This window comes from Syngnathoides biaculeatus, chromosome 14 (genome assembly GCF_019802595.1).
Source record: "Syngnathoides biaculeatus isolate LvHL_M chromosome 14, ASM1980259v1, whole genome shotgun sequence".
NCBI classification, from domain to species: Eukaryota; Metazoa; Chordata; class Actinopteri; order Syngnathiformes; family Syngnathidae; genus Syngnathoides; species Syngnathoides biaculeatus.
In genome coordinates, this window is record NC_084653.1 from 20,918,248 (window position 1) to 20,944,332 (window position 26,085).

Below are 26,085 nucleotides of genomic sequence, written 5' to 3' on the forward strand. Positions count from 1 at the left end.
CAGGATTTTTCCACTAGGATCAGTGTAGCTGATAGCAATATGTGCAAACACATATGTAATGGGGAAAAAAAAATGTAATAGTTGTCAAGTGTGAATTGTGACAACCAACCATATCGTAGCGCAGTCTGTTTCAGAAAATGCGGGCGACCAGTCATTCACTTTCGCCCCACTGTTATGTTACAGCGGGGATAATTTAGATCATACCTGCCTCTGAGCAAATCTCTGCCTTTGATGTGATCTGAGCTCGGGAAAAGATCCGGAGCCACTTTCGAGCGACTGCTTTGAAACATTTTCATGCAGAAGCACTCTCGTGGAGAAACATCCTCATCCATCTCAGGTGCAAAACCCCCCAGCTACCATGCCAAAGACAAAAGGTAAGCAGAGCTGCATTGAGTTTTATCGGATGAATTGATTAGTGTTTACTAACAGTGATTGTTTCTGACAAGTAACACATACTTGATTATGTTATCGACCCATATTTTGTGTTTGCTTATGTGGTGATACGCCACATGGCTAAAGTGTAGTAGATGAAATCAGTGCTGCCTCCACAAGTGAAAATTCATAATTTCATGGGTGCATATTCTCCCTTCCTCCCATCCATACTCTCCATTAGCAAAGCAGTAAGTGGGGAGAAGTATACATACGGTAATTAATAGATTTCCAATGTTAGTCTATAGAGCTCGTGCACCTACGTCATAAAAATCACGTGACTTTTGTGTATCACGCCGTATTGCCGGTCAAGCTAAGCATTGCTCAATGCTAACACGAAAATATGTCTTGTAGCGCGATCTCCAGAGTCTTGTCCGATACCGTCAGACATTTAGAAGGTGAAAATAAACGACGGTACATGGAAAAATTAGATGACCTTGACGTAGAGGACCTGTATTTAATGCCGAAATCTATGTTTTCGCCGATAAGAAATTGGACTGTTAATTCGCTTCTGCTTGTCTTGGAGAACTGGATATACACATCAGTCTGGTGAGAAAATCGTCGAGATTTACACAGAAAAGTTTGAAAGCGTATAAAAGTCTGGACGCATACAAATACTTCTTTGCTGGATCTGTTCTCATCAGGAATAAATGCCACATAGTGACGGTTTTGACGGCTCGCGAACGCGGAAGTGTGTTCGGCGACATGTTAACCTTTGCCAGAATCCAACGATCATTTCAGCTAGTATTCAGTACAAATACCAATATTTAGATAAATGACCCCTCCAAACTCCCATTCATTAACTATAATTGAAAAAAAAAAAAAAGACAACAGTACGTGGAAGAAATTGGTCACACTTAACCTCCATAAACCTCTGCGACAAACATTTTTTTTTTTTTTGAACACGCATTGTCCTCAAATGAGCCAACTTGGCATTACAAATACTTTTTGGTAATTTGAGATTGAGAAGAATAATTCCTTCCTGAAATGAAGCGATCACTACACAAGTGTGTGTGTGTGTGTATATTTTGGATGGGCACTAGCCATCATGTTTAATTGCCGAAATCAATCGATATTTTCTGGTCTTTTCAGATGGAATTCCATAGAATGATCTATTTGAATATCTGTCTCATCTGTTGTGACAACCAACAGTGCAACAGGTCTCGGGTACTGTAAATATTCTCCTCCGGTTCAATGTCTCCCACAATGTCGACCAGCTTTGTTTGACCGGCAATATGGCGCCATGAAAATGGTGACGTCACGTGCACGAGCTCTATAACAATTTGGTAAGATTACTGAATTTGTATGATGCCATTCACCTGTACACACTCAAAAATACTCTTACGTCTACCTAATGTTGTGGGTTGCCAGTGATGCATAAGGGTGGAGTAGTAGTTTATAAAATATCTACAACCTGAATGATATTCACCACTTTTCAACGAGTTATCCAACTGTCGTAAAACTAACGCGCCGAGCATGAGTACGGCAGCGACGTCATTTTACGACCAGTTCACCCTCTTCATCGTGTGTTTTTATAACATTCTTTGTGCACAACTGTCCTTTAAATAATCTGGATAACGTGACAGTTTGAAGTTTCTAAACAACACATGCAGTCGTTTTTCCGCCTGGTGTTTAATTTCCACGGAACCAAAGCCACGTAAGTATAAAAACCAGTGCAATGTTATATATGTACCGTACTTGGAAGTCTTCATGTGTGTGAGACGGTTTGTTAATTTGATTCAATGTCTACATATCAGACAATGATCATCAAATGTACTTCTAAGTTACGCCCTAGCCAAAATTTGCTAATATATATTCATATAAAATGAAGGTGAAATTCTCAAAATTGTTTTCCAGGGCGTCCTCTTATTACGAGGCACGAACACGAGTGTTCGTACGTAGTCGTAATTTAAAGTCAATATTTTCATGAAAAACGTCAAGGTCATAATTTTAAAACTATTAAAATTGTCACGCCTGACTACATATTCTTATGCCCACTAACCTTCACTTACATAGTATTAAAGTCATAATTCCAGTAAATATCAAACCCTTGTCGACAATAACTTAAGTCTTTTTTTAAATGTTTAAATTACATATGCAGTATGATGTCTATCATATTACATGTTGTCTTCACAGGTTGTTCCTCGTGAAGCTCAAGTTAAAGTAAGCGCAACATGGCATCTCGCTTCCTCAAGTATGCAGTGCTACTTCAGAAGTACAGAACCGGAGTGCTGGTAGCAAGCTGCGGTGGCGTCTTTGCAGCCAACATGTTCTACCACGTCTTCCCTGACCTGTCGTACCGCCAGCTCTACCAGGCCTGGTACAAAGGCGAGCCGGTCACCCTGTCTGACAAGCTAGAGGTCCTTTTCCAGCAGGTATGTATTTAAACCATGGCTTTATTTCCTGTGCTTTGTTTTTTTTCCCTGCTTTTTAGAAACTATATTTCATATTTTTAATTTAATTGCAAATTTGGTGTGTGCGCTGGATACTTTAGAGAGATTACCCAATCTTTAATTGGTTTGTAAATATTTTTTTCAATTATGCTAATAGTTGCAAGCACAGTTAGGTGGCAGTAGATATGATTAACCCACACGTGTCAAACTCAAATATAAAAATATACTATAATTTTCGGCCTGTAAGCCGCACCTTTTTTCACGATTTCAACCCTGCATCTTATGCGGTGATGCAGCGAATTTGTGCATTTTTTTCTAATGGCCACAAGGGGGCAAGGTAAGCGTGAGACCAGTGGAATATTTGTGCCGAGGAAGTGACTTTTACTCGTATGTTTTTTTTTTTTTTTTTTTTTTTAAACCAGCCCTGTTTGTGCTACCGTGTTGTTGCTATGTTAAAGTAAGCGACAGTATCAAAACTTTGAAAACTCTCTGTACCATCTTTCTTTGTAAATATCTCATGTTCTGTTAGCGCTGTGCTAGCGTGTTGCTGCTGTGTTATTGCCGCATCTCAGTGATTTTTACCGTTTTTTTTTTTTTTTTTTTTAAATCTGGCCCTTTGAGCGCTGCGCTAGCGTCTTTCTGCTGTGTTACTGCTGCGTCTCAGTGATTTTAGTTATATATTTTTTTGCCGGCTCTGTTAGTGCTGTGCTACCGTGTTGCTACTCTGGAGCTCGCGCGGCTGTTTTTTTTTTTTTAAACCGGTATGTTTTTTTTTTTTTTTTTTAACGTTCGTGCTACCGTGTTGTTGCTATGTTAAGATAGGATAAGGTATTTAAACTTTGAACACTCTTTCTGAGTACCGTCTTTCTTTGTAAATATATCATGTTACAACGTGGGCACTTGCGGCTTATACACAGATGCGCCTTATGTATGTACCAAATGGTATTTCCTTTTACAAATGTACTGGGTGAGGTTTATAATCAGGTGTGCTCTGTAGGCCGGAAATTACGGTAATCTAGAAAAATCATTTAAACTTTGAAATCTCCCAAATGCTCTCAATAGTATTGAGATCAGAGAATTATCGTGTCCAGTGGCTACAAAATGTATTTTTTCCTCCCTTAAATATTGATAGCAGCAAAACCTTTTGTATCTTGAGATTGTGTGTTGTCTTGTAAAAGAATTCTTTTGCTGTGCAAGGCACAATTCTTTTTATAGTGTGGCAGGAAACAGTCAGTTATAAACGCCACATATTTTGCCGAGGTCACTTTGACACTGTCAGACACCCTAAATGGGCCTCTTACTTCCCAATTTTCTGCGGTGCGTGTGATGAAGTAATAGAATCTGCCTGGAAATTTGTGTTACTCTTGTCATTTGTAGGTGCTGAAGGACTACAGTGTCGAGCCATCCAAGCAGTTCTCTGCTTTCGCCTCCTTTGGTTTCCACCCAGTCAGCGCTGGCGTCCCTTGGCTCCCTGCAGGGGCTCAAATTGGCATCCCGGCAAACTTTAACAGCACGGCCGCTGACCACGGTGGCATCACCAACCGGACTATTTTCATTAATGGTAAAACAGTAGAGTGGGACAGTGAGCCGGGCACGGCTCTCAAAGAGTCACTGGTGTTCTCCCCCCAAGCACAGAAATTCGCCATCGCCCGGGAAGTGGCCCGTTTGCAGTCGGGTGCACCCGTCGTGAGTGCCGCAGTCGCCCCCTTGTGCCTGGGTGGGGTCTGGGTGTACAGTGTGGTGCTGAAGCAAGTGTTCGGGGTCCACGCTGGGCCCGCTTTGCTGCGTGGAGCTGCGAACCTCGCGGCGCTGGGGCTCGGCGCCGTGTCCTACTTCCTCACCTCGGACGCCGTTACCCAGTGGTCTGATTACAGCTCGGACCGGCGGGCCGCCGAGGTGTCCCGCGACTACGCCAAGGGCGGGCTAGAGTTTTACGACAAGATTCTGTCGAGAAACAAGACGCTGCGCTCACTCATGGGACGGAAAGGGGAGGAGATTTATGCGCCCAGTGGGAACTTGTTTCCTGCGAACATCCTTCAGCTGAAGCATACACCGTATACCTCGAGGAGGGAGGGCATCCTCACTCTGATTAACAAGGACAAGATTTAAATTTATTACATTGTGTAGGTTGCACATATTTTAACAGTAATGTCGAGTTCAAATACTGCAAATATAATATATAGTTATGGAAAGTTGTTTGTGCATTTGTTTGATATGCATAATGGCAAGCTGAAGGACCGTGGAACGAGTACTTTCTTAATCGTTACTAACGTTGTAATACAATGACCGCGAGTAAGGCACACTAATTCTACTTGAGTCCTAAAGTGTTTTATTGGTAATAGTACACGCCTAATTTACATCCTGCCTTTCCTGTTTTAGAAAAATCTACAGTCGATCCCAGTTCACCAAAGTAGGGTACACCCATACTGATTTTGAACATTTTCTTTTCCTTTCAGCTTGTCCCGTTAGGGGTCTCCACAGCGTATCATTTTTTTTCCCCATCGAAGCCTATCTCGTGCATCTTCCTCTCTAACACCCACTGTCCTCACCACATCCATAAACCTTCTCTTTGGTCTTTCTCTTGCTCTTTTGCCTGGCAGAGATCCATCCTCAGCACATTTCTACAACATACTCACTCCCTCACCTCTGAACATGTCCAAAACATTGAAGTCTGCTCTCTCGAACCTTGTCTCCAAAACATCCAACATTGTCCCTCGAATGAGCTCATTTCTAATCCTATCCAACATGCTCACTCCGAGCAAGAACCTCAACATCTTCATTTCTGCCACCTCCAGTTTTGCTTCAGTGCCAACGTCTCTAATCCGTACATCATGGCTGGCCTCACCATTCTTTTATAAACTTTTCCCTTCATCCTAGCAGAGACTCTTCTGTCACATAGAACACCAGACACCTTCCGCCAGGTGTCCCACCCCGCTTGCACCCGTTTCTTCACTTTGTGACCACACTCCATTGCTCTGTATTGTTGACCCCAAGTATTTGAAGTCATCCACCCTCGCTATCTCTTCTCCCTGGAGCTTCACTCTTCCTCCTCCGCCCCTCTCATTCACGCACATATATTCTGTTTTACTTCGGGTAATCTTCATTCCTCTCCTTTCCATTGCGTGCCTCCATCTTTCCAATTTTTCCTCCACCTGCTCCCTGCTTTCACTGCAACAAGGTAGTTGTAGGTTGTGACCAAATAATGTACTGGAGCGACCAACTCAAAAAGTACGTTGCACCACTGCAAGAAATTTGTGTCGAGACCTGTTACGTGTCCATCCATCCATCCATTCATTTGCTTAGCCGCTTATCCTCATGAGGGTCGCAGGAGTGTTGGAGCTTATCCCAGCTGTCAATGGGCAGGAGGCGGGGTACCCACTGAACTGGTTGCCAGCCAATTGCAGGGCACATAGAGACAAACATTGACAGTCACAAACACACCTTGGGGCAATTTAGAGTATCCAATTAATGTTGCATGTTTTTGGGATGAAAATGAATGAGTATGTGGGCGCGAATTTGCAATTACAGAAGTTTACTGTATGTTTTTGTGTATAACGTACAAAGCAAGGGCACCATACCTTAATGGAAAAGACCGCTAATGCAATATATTCTCTTCCCAGTGCAGGTTCTTGATTTCCCCCGTGCTCCCCCCGACCCCCTAAAGCATTGTGTGTCCTCATATGTTCTTTTTCCTGCTCTGAGCCCAGGAAAACAACCTTAACTATGAAAAACACTTTAAGTATTCACAAATTTGCATGACTGGCTAATTTGTTTAGCGATAATCATCTTAATATCCAGCTCGGTGGGACCTTGGAACTCATCACACCACAATCCTCGAGGTGATCTGTCTGCTTATTAGGTTTCCGATGTTTTAATTACATTTCTAGTCAAGTACCCTGAGGATTGAACTATATATAGCAGGTTGTAATTAATAATAATGCGGAACGGATCGGTGGACTTATTGGATAGCGCGTTTTGCTTCACAGTTCATAGGTTCACTGTCTGACTCTCGGCTTCGGCCTTCCTGTAACGGAGTTGGTATTGTTTTGTACTTCTGTGGGTTTTCATTGAAGTCTTAAATTATCCAGAGGTGTGAATTGTCATCTGTGACTAGCTCAAGTCCAGTCATGGCAGTACCCCACTTCACTCAGTTAAATCAAGATTGGTGAGATTCCGGCATACAGATGTTTCATTGGAGTGTCTACTCGGGTTTCCAGTTGTGTTGTTGTTATGCACCAAGATCAGCAACAGCTAGTCAGGGGTTCTTTCTCTATACGAGGCATTTCTGTGCAATTGTTTTGTCATTGATACTGGCCAGCATGAGCCGTCACTTGAGAACACCTTCACCTTGGCTTTGGGCGTTTTCCTGGGGTACTTGGCATATTGTGGTTTAGGCTATTATCTTGGTTGCTTTGGGATCTTCCCATCACCAACACAGTTCTTCTTTGTTCTTTTCCTTTCAGCTTGTCCCGTGAGGGGTCGCCACAGCGTGTCATCTTTTTCCATCTCAGCCTATCTCGTGCATCCTTCTCTCTAACACACACAGTTCTCATGTCCTCCCTCACAACATCCATCAACCTTTTCTTTGGTCTTCCTCTCACACTTTTTGTCTGGCAGGTCCATCTTCAGCACCCTTCTACCAATATACTCACTCTCTCGCCTCTGAACATGTCCAAACCATCGAAGTCTGCCCTCTCTAACCTTGTCTCCAAAACATCTAACTTTGGCTGTCCCTCTTATTAGCTAATTTCCAATCCTATCCAACCTGCTCAATCGTAGCGAGAACCTCAACATTTTCATTTCTGCCACCTCCAGTTCTGCTTCAGTGCCACAGTCTCTAATCCGTACATCATGGCCGGCCTCACCACTGTTTTAAAAACTTTGCACTTCATCCTAGCGGAGACTCTTCTGTCAGATAGAACACCAGACACCTTCCGCTATCTCTTTTCCCCAGAGCTTCGCTCTTCCACTTCCACCCCTCTCATCTCATTCACGCACATATATTCAGTTTTACTTTGGCTAATCTTCATTCCTCTCCTTTCCAGTGTGTCCGTCCATCTTTCTAATTGTTCCTCCGCCTCCTCCCTGCTTTCACTGCAGATCACAATATCATCTGCGAACATCATGGTCCAAGGGGATTCCAGTCTCACCTAGTCTGTCAGCCTATCCATTACTACCGCAAACAGGAAGGGGCTCAGCGCGGAACCCTGATGCAGTCCCACCTCCACCTTAATTTCTTCTGACACACCGACCTACGGCACATCTCCTGTACTATTCTAACATATTTCTCTGCTACACCAGACGTTCACTGGCGAAATTAATCGTCCCAAGGCATCAAGTGCAAAAGAAAATGGAGGCATTGCAACACATTTAAAAACGGTTGTGGCAAGTCAGAGGACGCCAGAGACACCCTTTCACTCGCATATTGCGGCTCAGTCCATCATGTGTGAGTTGTTCTGGGATGTTCCCGTCAGCAACAGTGGGGTCACTGTCTCCTCTTCATCTCCTTATACTTCATAGTGTGCCATTGAAAAGGGAACAGCACAAAGGGCCATTGTCTTTTGTTGCAATGCACTCGCTGCTATTACATTGTGTACCACACGAGGCCACTCCAGCCCACGTCTCAATGCGTCCTCCTTTTTACAAGAACTATGAATTACACGGCCGCTGATCGATCTGAAAATGTGAATGAACGCACTTGTGGTCATTTGTATTCATTATTTAAAAAAAAAAAATAATTATTTAAAAAACATGATTCTGAAATGAATCACATTTGAAATGGGGACACAGTAGTTTTAACGCCCCCCAATGTCATCAACGCCAATAATCCCAACATCCGGGTCTCGCGAGGAGCTCCATACATAAATGGATAATGCCTTTGATTTACCTGGGTGCGCTCCATAACCAGCAGCGAGCCTCCCGCTTTTGTTGCCCCGCCTCCGCGCGCTCCATTTGCGCCATTACGTCGTCGCTGCTGCCGCCGCTGCTGTTGTGTCGCTCCGAGGAGCAGCTGCAGGGAGATCCGAGCGAGCGCACGCACGAAGTCAGAAACGCAATCTTTTGTGGTTAAATCGAGACATTGATATACTTTGAATATCATCGGTGTATTTGATTTTATTTCTTAAAATATGTTTTCAGTACAGTTTCACGTTTTCAGTCTGACATGAGTGATACCGCTGGCCGCGTTTAGCCAATGCTTACTGCGGGGGTTCCCGTTCCGTGGATTATCATCCGTGGCTGCCGAGGCAGTGGTGGCACGGTAGCGGCCGGAGGAGGCTCCTCTTTCCCGGATGGATGCGCGTGAGGCAGCGGCGGACTGCGACCACTCGTGAAGCCCGACCGTCCGTAGTAACGATGCCCGGGTCTCGTCGGCAGCCGCGGGTGAACTCCTCTTGAATGTTCGGGCTTCGTCGCCCTACCGACAAAGACCATTTCCTCACACGGCGAACATTTTATTCCTTGAAAACTGGACGCCCCCGGAGCAGTTTATGACGGTAAGAAGGGGGGGAAGACACTCCATGTTTTATTTATTTGTTCCGACCCTCTATCCAGCCATCTGACGTTAGCTAGCTTAGCCGGTTAGCTTGGCGCTGTCACTTTCCTCCAAGTTGCTTCACGCAGCTAAATAATTCCGAGTTACATTATGGTAACGCTGACACGAATTGCCAAATGTACCGTCATTTCCCCCCATCAGTGGTTACTTTTAAATCTATAACAATGTGCAAATAGTCACTCGAAATGTGTAGCTCGTGGTTTGCTAACCTTGGCCATTCAATGCATCGCAGTTACTTCTTATGGCCGTCGAACGCCACTAAATTATCAATTATGCGCCCAGTTGCGTCGCATTTAGCGGCGTTATTGATTAATCTGTGCTTCAGCATTCCGTATGTCGACATAAATGTCCCCCTTCCTCTCCCCTTGGTTAATAGGTCATTCATTGTAACGTTACAAGCGTACAATAAGCCCTTTAATGACAGCCTGGTTGCTGTTGAATGGGGCCAGTTGTATGCCTTTAAATATGGCGCACATTGATTTGAAGAAAACAACAACAAAAAAAGAAGAAACAATTAATGAAAGCTTCGTGCCTATTGATGCTCGTCTCCAAAACTACAATATGGCGATGGTAGACCATGAATATTCAAGCATGCGTTTCAACTGCCATTAGTTTGAAATGTCTTACTATGCATATAATTGTACTTTTTCTGTCGTGGTTGCACATAACAGTTGTTAATCAAACAGTCCTGCCGTGTTCAGTAATGTCAGTGAAGCCTGCCTGCGATTGAGGCGTCCCTTTTTTTTTTTCCCCATCGATGACGTAATCCTCCACCATCCGTGCCACATCTTTTGGGTCGCAGTCGGCCCCTCTGCTGCCTGCTGCAGCTGATATCATATTCATATCTGCTCCTGCCCGTTTGTGTGCATACTCAAGGCCTCGTTTTTCATTGCACAGACGCATCATTAAATTTCTGGCCAGGATTCATTGGGCAGTGGAGGTTCGGGAGATTATTAAACACTCCTATCTTGGATGTGTCTTTGAAGTATTCCTTAAAACCAGACACTGTGGATTGGGGATCATCAGGGATCAGTGAAAGAGTATATCTCTCCCCTGCCAGCTGCCACCCCCTATGCTGCTAAACACTTGATGAAATACTGTGTACAATAACCCCCCCGTATTGCAGTTTAATTATTGTAGTCCCACTATATCACAATTTTTTTGTGGTATTACAGTTTTTACTTTTGTAGTTTTCTCAGGGAGGGACAGGAGGATGCATCTTATTGCAGAAAATTGTCATCCAGCCTGACAGTTGAACCCTCACTAATTTGTTATTCACATTTGGATTTTTGTTTGTTGAATGAAAAACTCGCCTATTCGTGCCATTCATGTATTTTTTGCTCTTTTTTTTTTGTATTTTTCCCATAAATCGTAAGTACAAGAGTAATAAGTGTTGGCAAACAGCTGGTAGCCAGCCGTCTTGACAGTGAACAGGAGTGTGATGGAAGATTCCAGTCGGTCTGACAGGCAGACAAAGATCCTAGAGAGGTTGATGCCAGAGAAAGCAGAGGAGTAACTTTATCAGTGTGGTGCAAAAAAATCCCCATTTGCAGTGATGGAGTTTTGCAGTTGATCAGTAAGACACAGTAAGTGACAGACATGGATGAGTTTGAAATGCCATCAATATGTTTTGGGATTATAATTTTGCTTCTAAAGTTAATGAAGGTATTTATAAACATTTAAGCCTCCATTGTCGTGGAACATTCCCTATTTGTGTCTGGGCTTGGTCTCTCAACCTCTCCCTAAAAATTGGGTACAGGGTGAGACGGTATGATAGAAAACTACTACTATTACTAATTTTAACATTTCAAGTTAGTCAGGGAAGGATGAACCCATAGAGGCATACAGTGAAGAAAAAAAGTATTTGAACACCCGGCTTTATTGCAAGTTCTCCCACTTAGAAATCATGGAGTGGTCTGAAATTTTCATCATAGGTCCATGGCCACTGTGAGAGAGATATTCTAAAAAGAAAATCCAGAAATCACAATGTATGATTTTTTTAATGATTTATTTGTGTGCTACAGCTGCAAATAAGTATTTGAACACCTGTCTATCAGGTAGAAATCTGACCCTCAAAGACCTGTTAGTCCGCCTTTAAAAGTCCACCTCCACTCCGTGTATAATCCTGAATCAGATGCACCTGTGTGAGGTCGTTAGCTGCATAAAGACACCTGTCCACCCTATACAATCAGTAAGACTCAAACTTGTCTCATGGTCAAGACCAAAGAGCTGTCCAAAGACACCAGAGACAAAATTGTACAACTCCACAGCAGCTTGGTGAAAAAAGGTCCACTGTTGGAGCAAGCATTACAAAATGGAAGAAGCCAAACATAACGGTCAATCTTGACTGGAGTGGAGTCCCATGCAAGATATCACTTCACAGGGTCTCAGTAATCATTAGAAAGGTGAGGAATCAGTCCAGGACTACACGACAGGACGTGGTAAATGACCTGAAAAGAGCCGGGACCACCAATTCCAAGGTTACTGTTGGTAATACACTAAGATGTCATGGTTGGAAATCATGCATGGCACGGAAGGTTCTCCTGCGTGAACCAGCACATGTCAAGGTTCGTCTTAAATTAGCTAAGCACCATTTGGATGATCCAGAGTCATGGGACAAAGTTTTCTGGTCATATGAGACCAAAATGGAACTTTTTGGTCATAATTCCGCTAATCATGTTTGGAGGAAGACGAATGATGAGTTTCATCCCAAGAACACAATGCCTACTGTGAAGGATGGGGGTGGTAGCGTCATGCTTTGGGGGTGTTTTTCTGCACATGAGACAGGACGACTGCACTGTATTAAGGAGAGGATGACCGCGGCCATGTATTGTGAGATTTTGGGGAACAACCTCTTTCCCTCCGTCAGAGGATTGAAGATGAGTCTTGGCTGGGTCTTTCAACATGACAATGACCCGAAGCACACAGCCAGGAAAACTAAGGAGTGGCTCCGTAAGAATCATATCAAGGTTCTGGCGTGGCCTTGCCAGTCTCCAGACCTAAACCCAATAGAAAATCTTTGGAGGAAACGTTTGACCTCTGTCATTGGAAACAAGGGCTACTGTATCAAATATTAACAGTTTTTTTCAGGTGTTCAAATACTTATTTGCAGCTGTATTACACAAAGAAATTGTTAAAAAAATTATATATTGTGATTTCTGGATTTTTCTTTTTAGATAATCTCTCTCACAGTGGAGATGCACCTACGATGAAAATTTAAGACCCCTCCACGATTTCTGACTGGGAGAATTTGCAATATAGCAGGGTGTTCAAATACTTATTTTCTTCACTGTAACGGCAGTGCAGCGCATTTAAACAAAAGTGATGTTGTGTAAAGAGGGGATTTTTTTTTCTCTCTGTGATATTTGAGTTACAATTACATTATTAGGACGATTCCTATTCACACAGAGTTGCAAATTTGTCACAGTATGTATTTGGCATATTGCTGCACACCCTCTGTTCGCAACTGGAACTCCCCCGGTGTTGCAAGGGTTGGTTAACCCCATTTTAGAGCCACTGTTATAATGTGTCATACAAATGTGAAGATTTGCAAGATGGATAATGTGAGATTACATACCTGAATTCTGACAAATTCCGCCGCGTCGCATGCTGAGTGTGACCCAGATGTTTAAGATTAGATTTCCTGTGTTGATTCCCCGACTTTAACTGTCAGAGCATACATGACCTTGTCAAGAGAAACGCACATGTAGATGCGTGCTTCCTAAGATCTGGCAAAAAACAAGGGATAAAGCTTTCTGCTGTGGCAATCTCACGGGGGTAAAAGGCATCTGACAAAGAATCCTCTCATCCGTTTATACATATTTGTTAGGTGTACATTATAATGGGGGTGAAATGATAATTCGAATAACTCAAATAATTGAATTACCACAAAAAAAGTCAATACAAAATCTCCACCTTGACGCTAGACAGTTATAATTTTTCCATCCATCCTTTTTCTGAGCTGCTTATCCTCACAAGTGTCGCAGGAATGCTGGCGCCTATCCCAGCTGTCTTTGGGCAGCAGTTGGGGTACACTCTGAACGGGCAGACGCTCTAACCAGTTGTACACTTTGCCGCCTGATAATTTTTCCACATGGACGAATGTTATTGCAGACTCAAGCACCACTCCATGTCGAAATAAGTTGGCGTGATCGCATTGTGTCAGGAGGAAAGAGGGCACGCATAAGAGGCGGAGAATGTCCGACGCTTGGGATTATTTCACTCTTAAAAAAAGACTATTTCCTGCACATCAGAGCTCACAAACCATACTATAACAGTGTATTTATGATCAGCAGCACAAGGTATCATAGGTATGATAGTTAATTTAATATAGTACCACGACTGATAATTAGGACATATTGTAATACCCCACAAGTGGTCAAAGATAGACACAGCCTCTGGTGCATTTTCAATTACGTTATTGAACAAATGATGACAAAACAAACTCCTAATAAGCACATTCATACACAAGCTGCTATAGCCTCAACTGATTCACAGGCACTTAACACTTAGCCTGGCTAACCGTTAGCCAGTTTACAGCCAGCCGCTAAAATGAGAATTCTAGACTTCATTTGTTGACTCACATGTCACTCAACAGGCCAGGCACCCCCTTTTAAAGCCGCCCACTCTTAAATTTTGGTGACTGAATTCTTGGTACGTTCCTTGAAAATAAAGACAACACATGCAAGGAGCAGAAGTATTGGTTTCAGTGGCCCTATCTGTAACCTGACTGAGTTTTACGGTTTGTTTTCAATGTTTTTGTTCTCATTTTGTAGCTTTCATATTATCGAAACAGTAAGCCTCCTCGTGTATTTTTATTGACAGGAAAATATCTGAGTAAATTGACTTAATAGTGTTATTCATACTGCTTTGCTGGACGTCTGTTTTTATTTCCATTCCGATGTATAACCTGCTGAGTTTGAAACTCTTTTGGTCAATTCCCGTGTTTTGTTTCTGTTGAAGTCTTGATAATAAATGATCAAGTTTTGAATGATTCACTATAGTTGGCGCCACTTTAACGTCAATGTTTTGATCGGAAACAGTGGCCCCTTTTTTTAGGTTTTAAGTAAGCATTTATATATACACTTTCTATTAGTGCCTAGTTAGCTGGTTAAATTGCATAACTGGACTAATTTCAGATCAAGTGGTGTTTACCTTTTAAGAGCTCTTCATTTATTTGCCTGAGATCAGGCTTCCTTTGACTGATGCCGTCCGGTGGTGACAGCCTTGTCAAAGAGCAGCCTGTTCATGTTTAACCATGTGCCTGTCTGCGTGCTGCCTGTCCGTCCAACTGGAACCCCTTGGAAAGCGTGCAGTCCAGTCTGGAGTTGGGCGATATCTGTTTGCAGAACTATCGATAGGCTCATTTTGCCTGACTTACTTTTTAAGCGAACGGACACCAAGGGACCTTTAACATGTCAGAGCTTCGGTTTCAGATTGATCCTTGAATGCTGTGCAACTTTGTAACTGTAATGACATGAAGTGTGGCAAAACACTGCTAGAGCGCTCAGGTTACTCGTGTCTTTAGTCAATGTACTTTCAGTCTGACCCACCAGCATAGCTCAAATTAAACCACACTAACAGCCATCACTAACTGTTCAGCCAGAGGCCTCTTGTCTGTTGGTCTGTGGTCAGTTTTCCTGTTGGTCTGTTGATGAGGCCGCACATTTAAAATAGTATTTGAACTGACACAACACGAGCACAATCTAAAACTGGCCTGTTGCTTGGATCTACTTCCTTTTTTTTTTAATTTGGATAAAATGTGTGTGTGTGTGTATATATATATATATATATATATAGTGTATATATATATATGTGTGTATATATATATATATATATATAGCTAGAAATTGTGGCACTACGTCATTTTGGTGAGGTTTACCATATTCTGTTGGATAGATGAGAAAGGCAGTAAAGCTTTAATACTTCATTGAGTTTATATAGTTTCTTAGGCTCTTTTATATAGACCTTGATATAAATGCCTTTTGCCAGAGATTTACATTAATTCTTTAAACTTAGAGAATCTTCATAAAATTCTGACTAAAATATATAATCTTAAACTAATGTTAAATTTCATATCTATCTTGCAACATCTTGGACTGACTGTGTGTGTGTGTAGTTACGTTAACTTGTGCCTGTCAAAGCACTAATGAAAACTGACAATTTATATGAAGGTACCTGATGAAAAGTTATTGATGGTACTGAACGTATGTGTGAACTGCCCTTTTTTTCTTAAAATTATACATCATAAACCACAAATTACTTAGACGTTTATACCATCAGAAACAGATTAGGTAATCAAAATCTCAATTTCCGCTTACTGTGTAACATGGTAAAATGAACATTTTGCCCTGGTCCCTATATTATTATACCCTATTCGATGACCCCATGGTAAAATGCACAAGTGCTTGATGTCATAAAAGCATGCATTTTCACTTCACTTTGAAGTGAGCATAATTCAGAGTCATGTGATTAAAATTAGCCAACCAACAGTGACTCCTGAACATTACTCAAACTGTTTGGGTTGTTGGCATTTCGTCCATTAAAAGAAAGCAACTTGGGCTATTTTGAATCTGCAGTGAGTTGTGCCTTTTGCATTTTTTGTTCATGTTAGTTGTTTGCCAATGTGGTTGTCACAGGACTTTAAAGCAGAATACAACAAATGTATGTGTAATTAAAAAGTCAAAATCATCAAAGTGGAGAAATGGGTTTTTCATTGTGCAGTTCAGATCTATCTTGTGGCACAGGATGATTTGGATCTGTAGCCATCAGTAAATGGTAACCGTTGTGTTTGGCCAACTCTGTAGTTTTATCTTGTTTGTGATCCACAAATGTGACAGAATTACTTAATCATCATCATCTGGCTTCTGTCCATCAAATTTGCACAGCTTTTGCTAGTCCTTTGCTACTGGTTGGATTTCTTTCAAACTTTCATTGGTTTGTATTTGCTGCCCAAATGAGATTCTAACTGAGACAAGTTACCAGACATGGATCCCAGAGCTAGACTCATCACATTTATGGATTGAGTATCTTCAAGTATTCAGGTTGTATTCCTTTGTCAGAGCAAGACTTATATTAGGGTTTAATTATTTCCACTCCCTAATATTTGCGGTGGCTGTGGTCAGAATCATATCTGAACAGACCACCAGTTCCTGGAAATGAATTTGCTTTTCTCTTCAAGTTCCGTTTCATGCCTGGTTCAATTATGTTTTTTTTTTTTTTTTTTAAATATGAAAGTGTTTACTGCATCACAACATGAAATGACCATTTGCCATTTGCTTAGCTCTATCCATTTATTTTCCTAGCCGCTTATCCTCACAAGGAACGCTGGAGTGCTGGAGCCTAACCCAGCTATCGACGGGCAGGAGGCAGAGTACACCCTGAACTAGTTGCCAGCCATTAGCAGTGTCCTTAGAGACAAACAACAGTCGCACCCACAGTCACACCTAAGGGCAATTTAGAGTCTCCAATTAATGCATATTTTTAGAATATGAGAGGAAACCGGAGTTCCCCGAGAAAAGGCACGCAAGCACGGGGAGAACATGCAAGCCCCACACAGGCGGGGCCCGGATTTGAACCCTGGCCCTCAGAATTCTGAGGACAATGCTCTCACCAGTGCCTGTATATTACATGCCGTAAGATTTCTTTTTGTGGTCTTGAGTCCTCCACCTCAGCCCAACCCCCACATGTACACACCTCAGGTATGTAAGTACAGCTGGCTTCCAATTCTTTACACAAGAGTTATGCTTCAGCGCTTGTTTTGACTTGTCCTCTGCCAATTCTGCCCTGCATCAACATTTCGGTACACAGCTACACATCTCCTTTTATGCAGGCATGCATCAGGAGACTCACTTCCCAAAAAGTGGTCCACTTTGTCCAGCTCGGACTTGCTTTGTGTACACGCAAGAGCTTCGCGTGTATTCTGTTTTCCTTTTTGAAACAGCTGTTAAACTACTAGTTGAAATACCAAGAAGTCAAAGCTCAGAATTGCTGTAGGGCTATCGGTGGGAGCCAGGAACAGCTTGTTTTGTCCCCCTTTTGGAGTTCATGTGCTATAGCCAGTTTTTTGATGAATATAGATAACTTTCTCTTTAGTCAACTGTATATAATACACTCTGTGAAGAAGGGATGCATTGAAAATAGGACAGGACAGGACATTGGTAGTGAGTCAGTTGGTGCTACTTTGTGTGACATGTTTTAGTGACATATCCAATGAAATGAAATTTAATTGATTGTCTTAATGAAAAGAGTGCTCGTGTCCATAGAACAGTAAGTCTCATTTAGTATTTGATGAGACAAAATATTTTTAAAATCGTTGCCCTGAAGTTCAAAAGAGTTCCCTTGTTGTAATTCTTAAAATTCCCGAAGATTTTCTTTCCGGAAAGAGCCGATTCTCCACACTGTCAGCAAAGGCGCGATTGTTCGTCTTTATAAGCTCAATCTTAATGATTATCCTCTTATATGGTGTTAAGATTGATTTTCTGTTCACAAAGTGATCAGTGCTGAAAATTGGAAATATCAAACCTGTCCAATATTTGATTACGCCAGTGTTGGTTAATCATAGTTTTCCTGTGCGATTTGTCTAACAGAGGGCGAAGGTTTATGCTACACAAACCTTTAATTAGCAGAACCAATCCATTCCTACTAAAAATGTACCCAGTTCTTGGCATTTTGGACCCAATTTCAATTTGCAGCTGCATCTCTGCTCCTGACTGTAATCCGACAGCTATTTCTGGAACATCTAACACAGTTAACTTATTCATACATTGTGCTATGCGTGTAAGGAAGCATAAACAATTATGTATCCAAGACCGAAACAAACAAAAAAGTCTAAACCCAACATCAACACATTTTGTTTGATTTTATACTGTGATCCCGGCTTCTTCTTTTGTTGCTTTCAACTTTGATCATCATGGACAGTACAATTTGTCAAAGTTTGAAATGGCAGTTTACTATGCACATCAGATTTTGCAAATAATAGAGCTCAAGGGCAAGGATTATGTGATCAAGTGATGAGAGATCCAGTTGCAAAATGGCTTATGGGCACCTATACAAGTTTGATCACGCCGAACAACACAAATTTACATGTAGCTCTCTTTTTTTTTTTTGTTTTTTTTTTTTTGACATATTGGCCACCTTTTTTTTTTTTTTTAAATTTTTTATTCAAACCCACAGCCTTAGGGTATAAGCTAACCAACCTCTGTGGAAAACAGTGAGAATCACTTTTAAGTGTCTAAACTCAGTTCACTGCCAAGTATGAATGTGAACTTGGAATTTTATTTTCTTTTGGCATAAATTATTGGCCGCGAAAAGAACTGTGATATTTAATATTAATATTATGAGTCATTGTTTTGTAGTATAACAGTAATTTGTGAGTCACTGATAGTGTAGCGGTACACACGCTGCCTTTGCTGTGGGCAGTGTGGGGTCGATTCCCGCTCAGTGATGGTGTCTATCTGCCCGGTGACTGACTGCCGACCAGGTCAGGGTGTAGTCTGCCTTTCGCCAGAAGCTAGCTGGGCTAGGCTTCAGCTTTCTCGCAACCCTTGTGAGGATAAGTGGCTTGGATAATGATATGACATGACAGTAATTTGTGCTTCATAACTTCTGCACTGGTTTGTATTCTTCTCTCTGCTGCTTCCTCTCGAGAGTCTTTGCGTAAAGTTACTTGACTTTGTTGATAACCTGTTGCTTTAAATACTCCTGCTGTAAATAATTACCGGTATGCGTTCATTTAAGATGACACACTGAAGTTAGCTGAGTGAGACTCCACCACTCCTGTGATCCTTTTGAGGATAAATGGCTTGGAAAATGGATGGGTGGATGGTACCTGTAACATTTTGTCAAAGTTGCATCGAGGCATTTTCATTAAGCAATGTTTCTGGGTCATCTTTTTTGGCTAGAAAAAAAAAGGACAAGTCCCTAGTCCAAACTTGATTCCACAGAGGCCCATTGTTTTTACCAGTATTACTTCCAGGAAATTCACATTTTCTGCAGGGTAGGAGACCTTTAAAAGAATGATTTCAATTCTACAATCTAGCTCATTCGTCCATATAGTTGATTCGACTGAGAATTGATTGTATCGCTAGCTTCAAGATGCTGCTCTCATTGAGGTCATTTTGGGAACAATTTTCACTGGTACGGCTGGGAAGAATAACTCATGAATAGATTCATTGATAGTTAAGAATTTGGGTGATTTGTGGTGAATCGATTGTGAATCAATTTGAAGCTACTTGAGGCGTAAGGGAATACCCTTATTGGCTGTAAACAAGTTTGCTGTCTGAAGTAGGACAACATGATCATGAGCTTCATCCACACAGACCACAATACAACACTGCGTTGGAAACAGGAGTTCATATTATTCAGATAGATTTTCGGAACCCTTTTTTATTTAGTTCTCCACATACGAAGTTGTGGAAAAATAGTGAAATGGCCATTCTTGCTAAGTTGCTTTATCTCTTAGCAGCATTACTGAAAAGGTCATTCACGCATCCCCTACTGGGACTGACACTGAAAGAAATTTAAGGGTTTCTGAAAAAGTCTGAGTTGAAGACATTGTGTGCCTGGGTAATCAGTGAAATACTCAGTTAATGCCTCACTTGAATGATTCACTTTTTCTGCTCGTAGTGGAAATCCAAATGCTAAAATATAATGTGTGCTTGTGCGTGGCCATTAAAATTTGGACAGTGCCTGGAGCTAAGACTGTTTCTGGCGCATATTCCTTCAGTCCATTGATCTGTTTAGTAGTGTGTCCGACAGCCTTATGTTTGGAGCCGCTCACAGTAGGAAATAAAATGCATTGGTGTGATTCAGGGTGTATTTGTGTATGTATGTATAAGCCAAGTGTGTGGGTGAGAGATGGGAGTGAGAGAACAAAACGAGAAGGGGAAACAGCCAGCCTCACTGTGGGGCAGGCTATCAGGCTGTGAGGCAGCAGGGAGGGATAATAACAGAAGCTGTTACATTCTTGTGGTTTCTCTGATTTCAGCGTGAGGCGGGGGGCTGGCTTTGGCTGACCAACAGCGATTCTGCCTGCTCCCTGTCCGCCTCAGCGCCAGCAGAACGCTGCTAAGGAAGAGGACAATGCATAACAGTACTTGGATGCTTCTATACGTGACGCATCATCCGGCCCGGGTTGCCCCTATATTTCAGCGCCTCTTCAATGTTAGTTTAGCAGCTGATCAACAGTGGCTAACCGACTTGTATTATTATATTTTATAGGCCATGTTGATTCGTCAGTCTTATGAAAGGACATTCTTGGATGCTGTTGGGAGAAAGTTCTCTGTCAGAATGTTTTATTACAGTTGTGCTCACAGTTTGTTTTTGCTGCTGAGAAAACCAGAACCTTGATATGCTTCTTCCGGAGCCACTCCTTGGTTTTCATGGCTGTGTGCTTCGGGTCATTGTCATTATCATGTTGAAAGAACCAGCCACGACCCATCTTCAATGCTCTGATTGAGGGAAAGAGGTTGTTCCCCAAAAGCTCACATTACATGGCCGCGGTCATCCTCTCCTTAATACAGTGCAGTCGTCCTGTCCCATGTGCAGAAAAACACCCCCACAGCATGATTCTACCATCCCCCATGCTTCACAGTAGGATTGGTGTTCTTGGGATGGAACTCGTCATTCGTCTTCCTCCAAACAAGGTTCGTGGAATTATGACCAAAAAATTCAATTTTGGTCTCATCTGGCCACAAAACCTTCTCCCGTGACTCCTTTGTATCATCCAAATGGTCATTGGCAAACTTAAGAAAAGCCTTGACATGTGCTGGTTTAAGCAAGGGAACCTTCCGTCCCATGCTTGATTTCAAACCATGACTTCTTAGTGCATGGAAAACGGTGGTCCCAGCTCTTTTCAGGTCATTGACCAATTCCTGTCGTGTAGTCCTGGGCTGATTCCTCACCTTTCTAAGGCTAATTGAGACCCCACTAGGTGATATCTTGCTTGGGGCTCCACTCCGATTGAGATCGACTGTCATGTTTAGCTTCTTCCATTTTCTTTTGGTGACCTTTTTTCACCAAGCTGATTGGCAGTTTCTCCGTAGCCCTTTCCATCTGTATGGAGTTGTACAATTTTGTCTCTGGTGTCTTTGGACAGCTCTTTGGTCTTGACCATGAGACAAGTTTAAGTCTTACTGATTGTATGGGGTGGACAGGGGTCTATATGCAGCTAACAATCTCACACATCTGATTCAGGATAATAGATGGAGTGGAGGTGGACTTTTAAAGGCGGACTAACAGGTCTTTGAGGGTCAGAATTCTAGCTGATAGACAGGTGTTCAAATACTTATTCTCAGCTGTATCACACAAATAAATCGTTAAAAAAAAAATCATACATTGTGATTTCTGGATTTTTCTTTTTAGAGATCTCTCACAGTGGACATGCACCTACGATGAAAATTTCAGACCCCTCCATGATTTATAAGTGGGAGGACTTGTAATTTAGCAGGGTGTTCAAATACTTATTTTCTTCACTGTATTAATTGAAACAGAGTTCTAGTGGAACAATATCTTTGAATGTCAAAAGTTTGACTTCCGCCAATCATCCTGTGTGACATCAGCAAATCTCATAGCTGAAGGATTAACTCCACATCTTTTTTTTTCTCTTTGAAGGATAAATGTGGTTGACAAGGGGAAAAGTGACATAAAACCGAAAAGGAAAGTGGCTGACTGCACAGCACGATGTGAGCAATGCGATTAATATATACATATTACCTAGCAGACGGTAATATAAATCGTGTCTAACTAGAAGGATAATAGCTAAGCTCTGCCATGAAGCAAAGCTTGTAAACAAACACATTTTTCTAAGCCTTGTTACTGTCAAAATTTTCAAAGTGATTTTTATTTTAATCAACTTCTTTTGACACGGAACTGTATAATAGTCTGCACAGTTAACAAAGGCGTTACATGGCGACGAGTTGGGCCGGGAATAAATAATTTCGCTTTACATTACTTACCTTGGGGATAGGGTATTTTTTATTTTATTTTTTTTCAAATTAAGGCGACTTTGAAGTCAACCATCTTAATGGATCACATTGTGTTCAATTTATGAGTGATTTTTAAGGTCTACAAGCACGAGAACACTGTCACAGTACCTCACTTTAAAAAAATGCAAAGATACTATATTTTTAGTACTGGTACTTTTTAAGAGTGACTATTCTGCCTTCCTTGAGCATGCTATGTGCAATTTGGTAGACAGAGAACCATTCTCCAAGAAGCAGGAAAAAATAATGTGCTGGCTTCAAGTTGTTTGTCACTGTGTTGGTTTACTGTAAAACGGACACAAAAAACAAAGGAAGCAGAGAGAGAAACATGTGCTGTTTTTTTCCAAATCATGTGAGGACAAAAAAAGGCTACAAATCACAGGACCTGAAAGAATAATTCTGTTTTAAAAATTATGAATTGCTGTTTGTCTTATTTTTTTCAAGGCACTGTAAATGTAATACTGTATTTTATTCAATACCTTTTTGTTTTGAAAAATGCAAAGAATTTAAATTTCAATATTTTTGTCAGTGAGTCCACTCATTTTCCTGAAGGTTTCATTTTTTTTTTTTTTTTTTTTTTTACCCCCAAGGTACATCAGTGTCAGTATTGAAATCTTTTTTTTTTTTTCCAGGTATACTATGCAAGTCAAAATTTTGGTATTGTGACCACACTATTTACGCTTCACGATAAATGCTGTTGAGGGGAAGTGGCTCAGAAAGTGGATGGATCGTTAAAGATCATTTTTCTCTCATGTTTGGATGATGTCTCTTTGCTTGTTTTTTCTCTGCAAGCACTATCTTTTTTTCATCACTGTATTCTGTCTGTCAGTAAATCTGTCTGTTTATTTGTTGGATTAAGGTCATTTTTATTATTTGACGCAATAATAACTTAATCTGGAGTTGAATCAGTTTCATTAGTTCGCATAAACCCACATTTTTATCCAACGTCACAATAATCGTCGGTAAACTCAGATTAATCTGAAATAGGCGCCTATACCCAGCAATGTTAATCCAATTTGCTATAGACGTAAATAAATCCCTAACCTGTACTCCCGTTTTCTGTAAATTACTGAACTGCGTATCTACATGCACAGGAGTGTATTAACCCCTGTGATGTCACAGACACATCTAGCACAAATCTAAACTACTGTTTAAAGTAGGGGCTACATTTCAATTGTACAAATAAGAGTCCATAGCAACATGGTAACGCACATCAAAATGAAGGAATTTTACACTATCAATGTGACCAGTCATTAATCTTGCCATAGTCAGACTATTTAGAGTCAAACTTGGCTAAGCTTCTTAAATGCCACGCAGTATTCGGTGTCAAAGCTGTGCCAGCTCTGATAAAATAAAGGCTGCACCTCTGAGTCAGGACTTTGGCCTGGTTGAATCATGTTAGCAGAACTAAAGCTTTGCTCAGAGAGCCCAGTACTGGAAGATTTGTTTCAGCTGTTTGAGTTTAACACATTAAACTGTTTGTGCACCTTGTAATTTGCATTGTGCAACCAGTAGCCAAGAAGCAGGATTACTCCAGACACATTTGTTTTCTGTTACAGAGAAGAAAACAAAAAAAAAAATCACTTTCTCTGTTTTTTGAACCGACGAACCAGAATGTGATGTGGTTTTCAGGTGAGCCCACGCTTCCGGTTTTGCCCCGTTTATCCAAACCGCAATGCATTCCACCCACTTACATCTCATCTGCAACTCTTTATACAACCAGTGGTACAAAGACATGCCCTAAAACCCGTTTTGCACAACTCTACTATTAATATGGACGTGTTGACAATTTAATAATACTCAGAGGAATACTGTATATTCTTTATCCTCTCTGAAAAGCAACTAATGGTACTCCAGTTTGAGTCATTTATTTGTGAAACCTGTGTTGCCAGGGTGCAACGTGCATGGATGCATTCATGCACACACACAATAAGGACAATGTCCATTGGAGCATAAAATCTTCGATGCCCAAATGTTTGATCTCTTTACATTGTCTTAAGATTTATTGCTTCATCTTCTCAAGGTACAGTATTGTAGCCTGCTATTTTTCTTATTAAAAAAAAAAACAAAAACAAATTTTTTGTTGCCGTTGGTTGGGGCTTAACCCTCCCGTTCCATTTCAAATGGGGGAAGATTATTTGAGGTACTGGTGTTGCGTTGCGAGCATCGTAATGGAAGGACCCCACTTTATATTGTGTGCAATGGAGCAAATCTATAAATACAAATATTCATCACAATAAGTTTAATTGTTTTTATGTTTTGGGGCCAGTAGTTTGAATACACAGTCAAAATATTGGCAATTTGCAATGCTGAGAAATATTTGCTACATTTTCTTTTATGTCCTCTATTATGTTTTCATAATGATGAAGTACATTTGTGCCCAATTTGTTTTATTCTTGAACTATCCATTAATTGCAGCTGCATTGATAATCTATTTGAATGTTAGTCTTTGGGATTGTAATCAAATTGTCAGGCCGCTTGTGAGTCACCCCATGATATCATTTTCTTTTTTCCTTTTGTTCCATTCAGGGCTGTGACCAAAAACGATAGAAATATTGTAAATAAAGCATTTTAGGCTTTTCGATGATACCTGTCATTATGATTAAAGATGGCATGTTGATTTTGTTCTCAGACTATTTCCAGAGCAAAGTGAGTTAGGTGATCCCTCCTGTGGTTCATTCCATGTTTAGATTCAGTGATTTCCAGTTTTTGTGCCTTTGACACAACTGAATCATTTAATAGCATTTTGGGATATTTTGGTGCATTTAAGGCAATTTATGCAGAGATTCATTTTCGACCAGTGTACTCCAAGCTACACTGGACCACACCTTGATCTTTAGAGAGTTTTTGGGCCAGGACCATGATTTGCTTGATCAGTTTTATTCAAAGCTCCCTCACGTGGTGCTTTGCAGCAAGGAAACGCTGTTTCCGCTTCTCCAGGAAATAAAAAAAAAAAAAAAAAAGCATTGTTGTTGCCTTTTAAGCTTCTCAGTGGAGTTATAGGCTTCAAACTAAGTTCGATGGCTTGGCAGTTTCTTTTGGTCTGCGTGCCGGTGGCTTGTGTCTTTGTCTATGTGGAAGTTTACAAGTTAAATGTGACTTTCTGGCGGATATAGACAAAACCACAGAGCTGTGCCCAGACTGGCTGGAAAATCTGAAGAGGGAATGTTTCAGTCTCTATTCGATGACCCCATTGGAGTTGTTTCACTGTATTGTTTGAGAGCGGCGTGGACATCCCTCTCATTGATTTTGAAAACTCACTCATATAACGTCCCATACCTGTAAATGTGTAGTTGACCACTTGTTTGTCTGTGGCCTAGTTTATGGTGCATTGATGTAGTTCCTCCGGGAGTCGTAGCAGCTATCGTCTCATTTCAATTGTTTTGAAATGGTACAATTCATGGCTCATCTCTTGAATAAATTAGAATATTAAAACAATGCATAGGCCAAGTAAAGTTCAGTCATTTTAAGAACAGTGCCTTTTTGTGTAGCTTTCCCTTTGAAGACTTCGGTTAGTATAAGTAAGAAAACTGTGGAAATTTATTTGCCGGGCCTGGGTGACAGTTTCAATTTTTTTTTTTTTTCTTCTTCAGTATGTTATTACATTTTACAGCAGTCATGAGCTTGAACTTTTGCAATCGAGCTGTCGTTGGTGTTTTATGCATGTATTTATATGTGTTCGAGCAGACAGGAAGGAAGTCTGTGTTTACGATAAGATGAGAGAGTG

The 26,085-nt window shown here is 41.2% G+C and overlaps 2 protein-coding genes across 5 annotated transcripts in view; both read left to right on the forward strand.

Moving 5' to 3' along the window:
- Positions 1–1,746: 1,746 nt before the first annotated feature.
- tmem177 (transmembrane protein 177) lies at positions 1,747–6,451 on the forward strand. Of its 2 annotated transcripts, XM_061840850.1 has the most exons (4): positions 1,747–2,086; positions 2,566–2,804; positions 4,200–4,383; positions 4,453–6,451. In XM_061840850.1, exons 2-4 carry the CDS (start codon positions 2,604–2,606, stop codon positions 4,929–4,931), a joined length of 864 nt encoding a protein of 287 aa, XP_061696834.1. In that variant the 5' UTR covers positions 1,747–2,086; positions 2,566–2,603; the 3' UTR covers positions 4,932–6,451. The 2 variants fall into 2 exon arrangements, with proteins under 2 accessions (XP_061696834.1, XP_061696833.1); XM_061840849.1 differs by having other exon boundaries at positions 1,749–2,086; positions 4,200–6,437.
- A 2,284-nt stretch (positions 6,452–8,735) lies between these two features.
- ptpn4a (protein tyrosine phosphatase non-receptor type 4a) overlaps positions 8,736–26,085 on the forward strand; it is a 72,553-nt gene continuing 55,203 nt past the window's right edge. The window contains exon 1 of one of the 3 annotated variants that reach the window (XM_061841584.1): positions 8,736–9,316. The gene's annotated coding sequence lies outside the window, so the exon portion shown is untranslated. Of the gene's footprint in view, positions 9,317–15,887; positions 15,953–22,013; positions 22,059–26,085 lie in introns of those variants that run through there. The other 2 variants (XM_061841585.1, XM_061841586.1) reach the window with 2 other exon arrangements.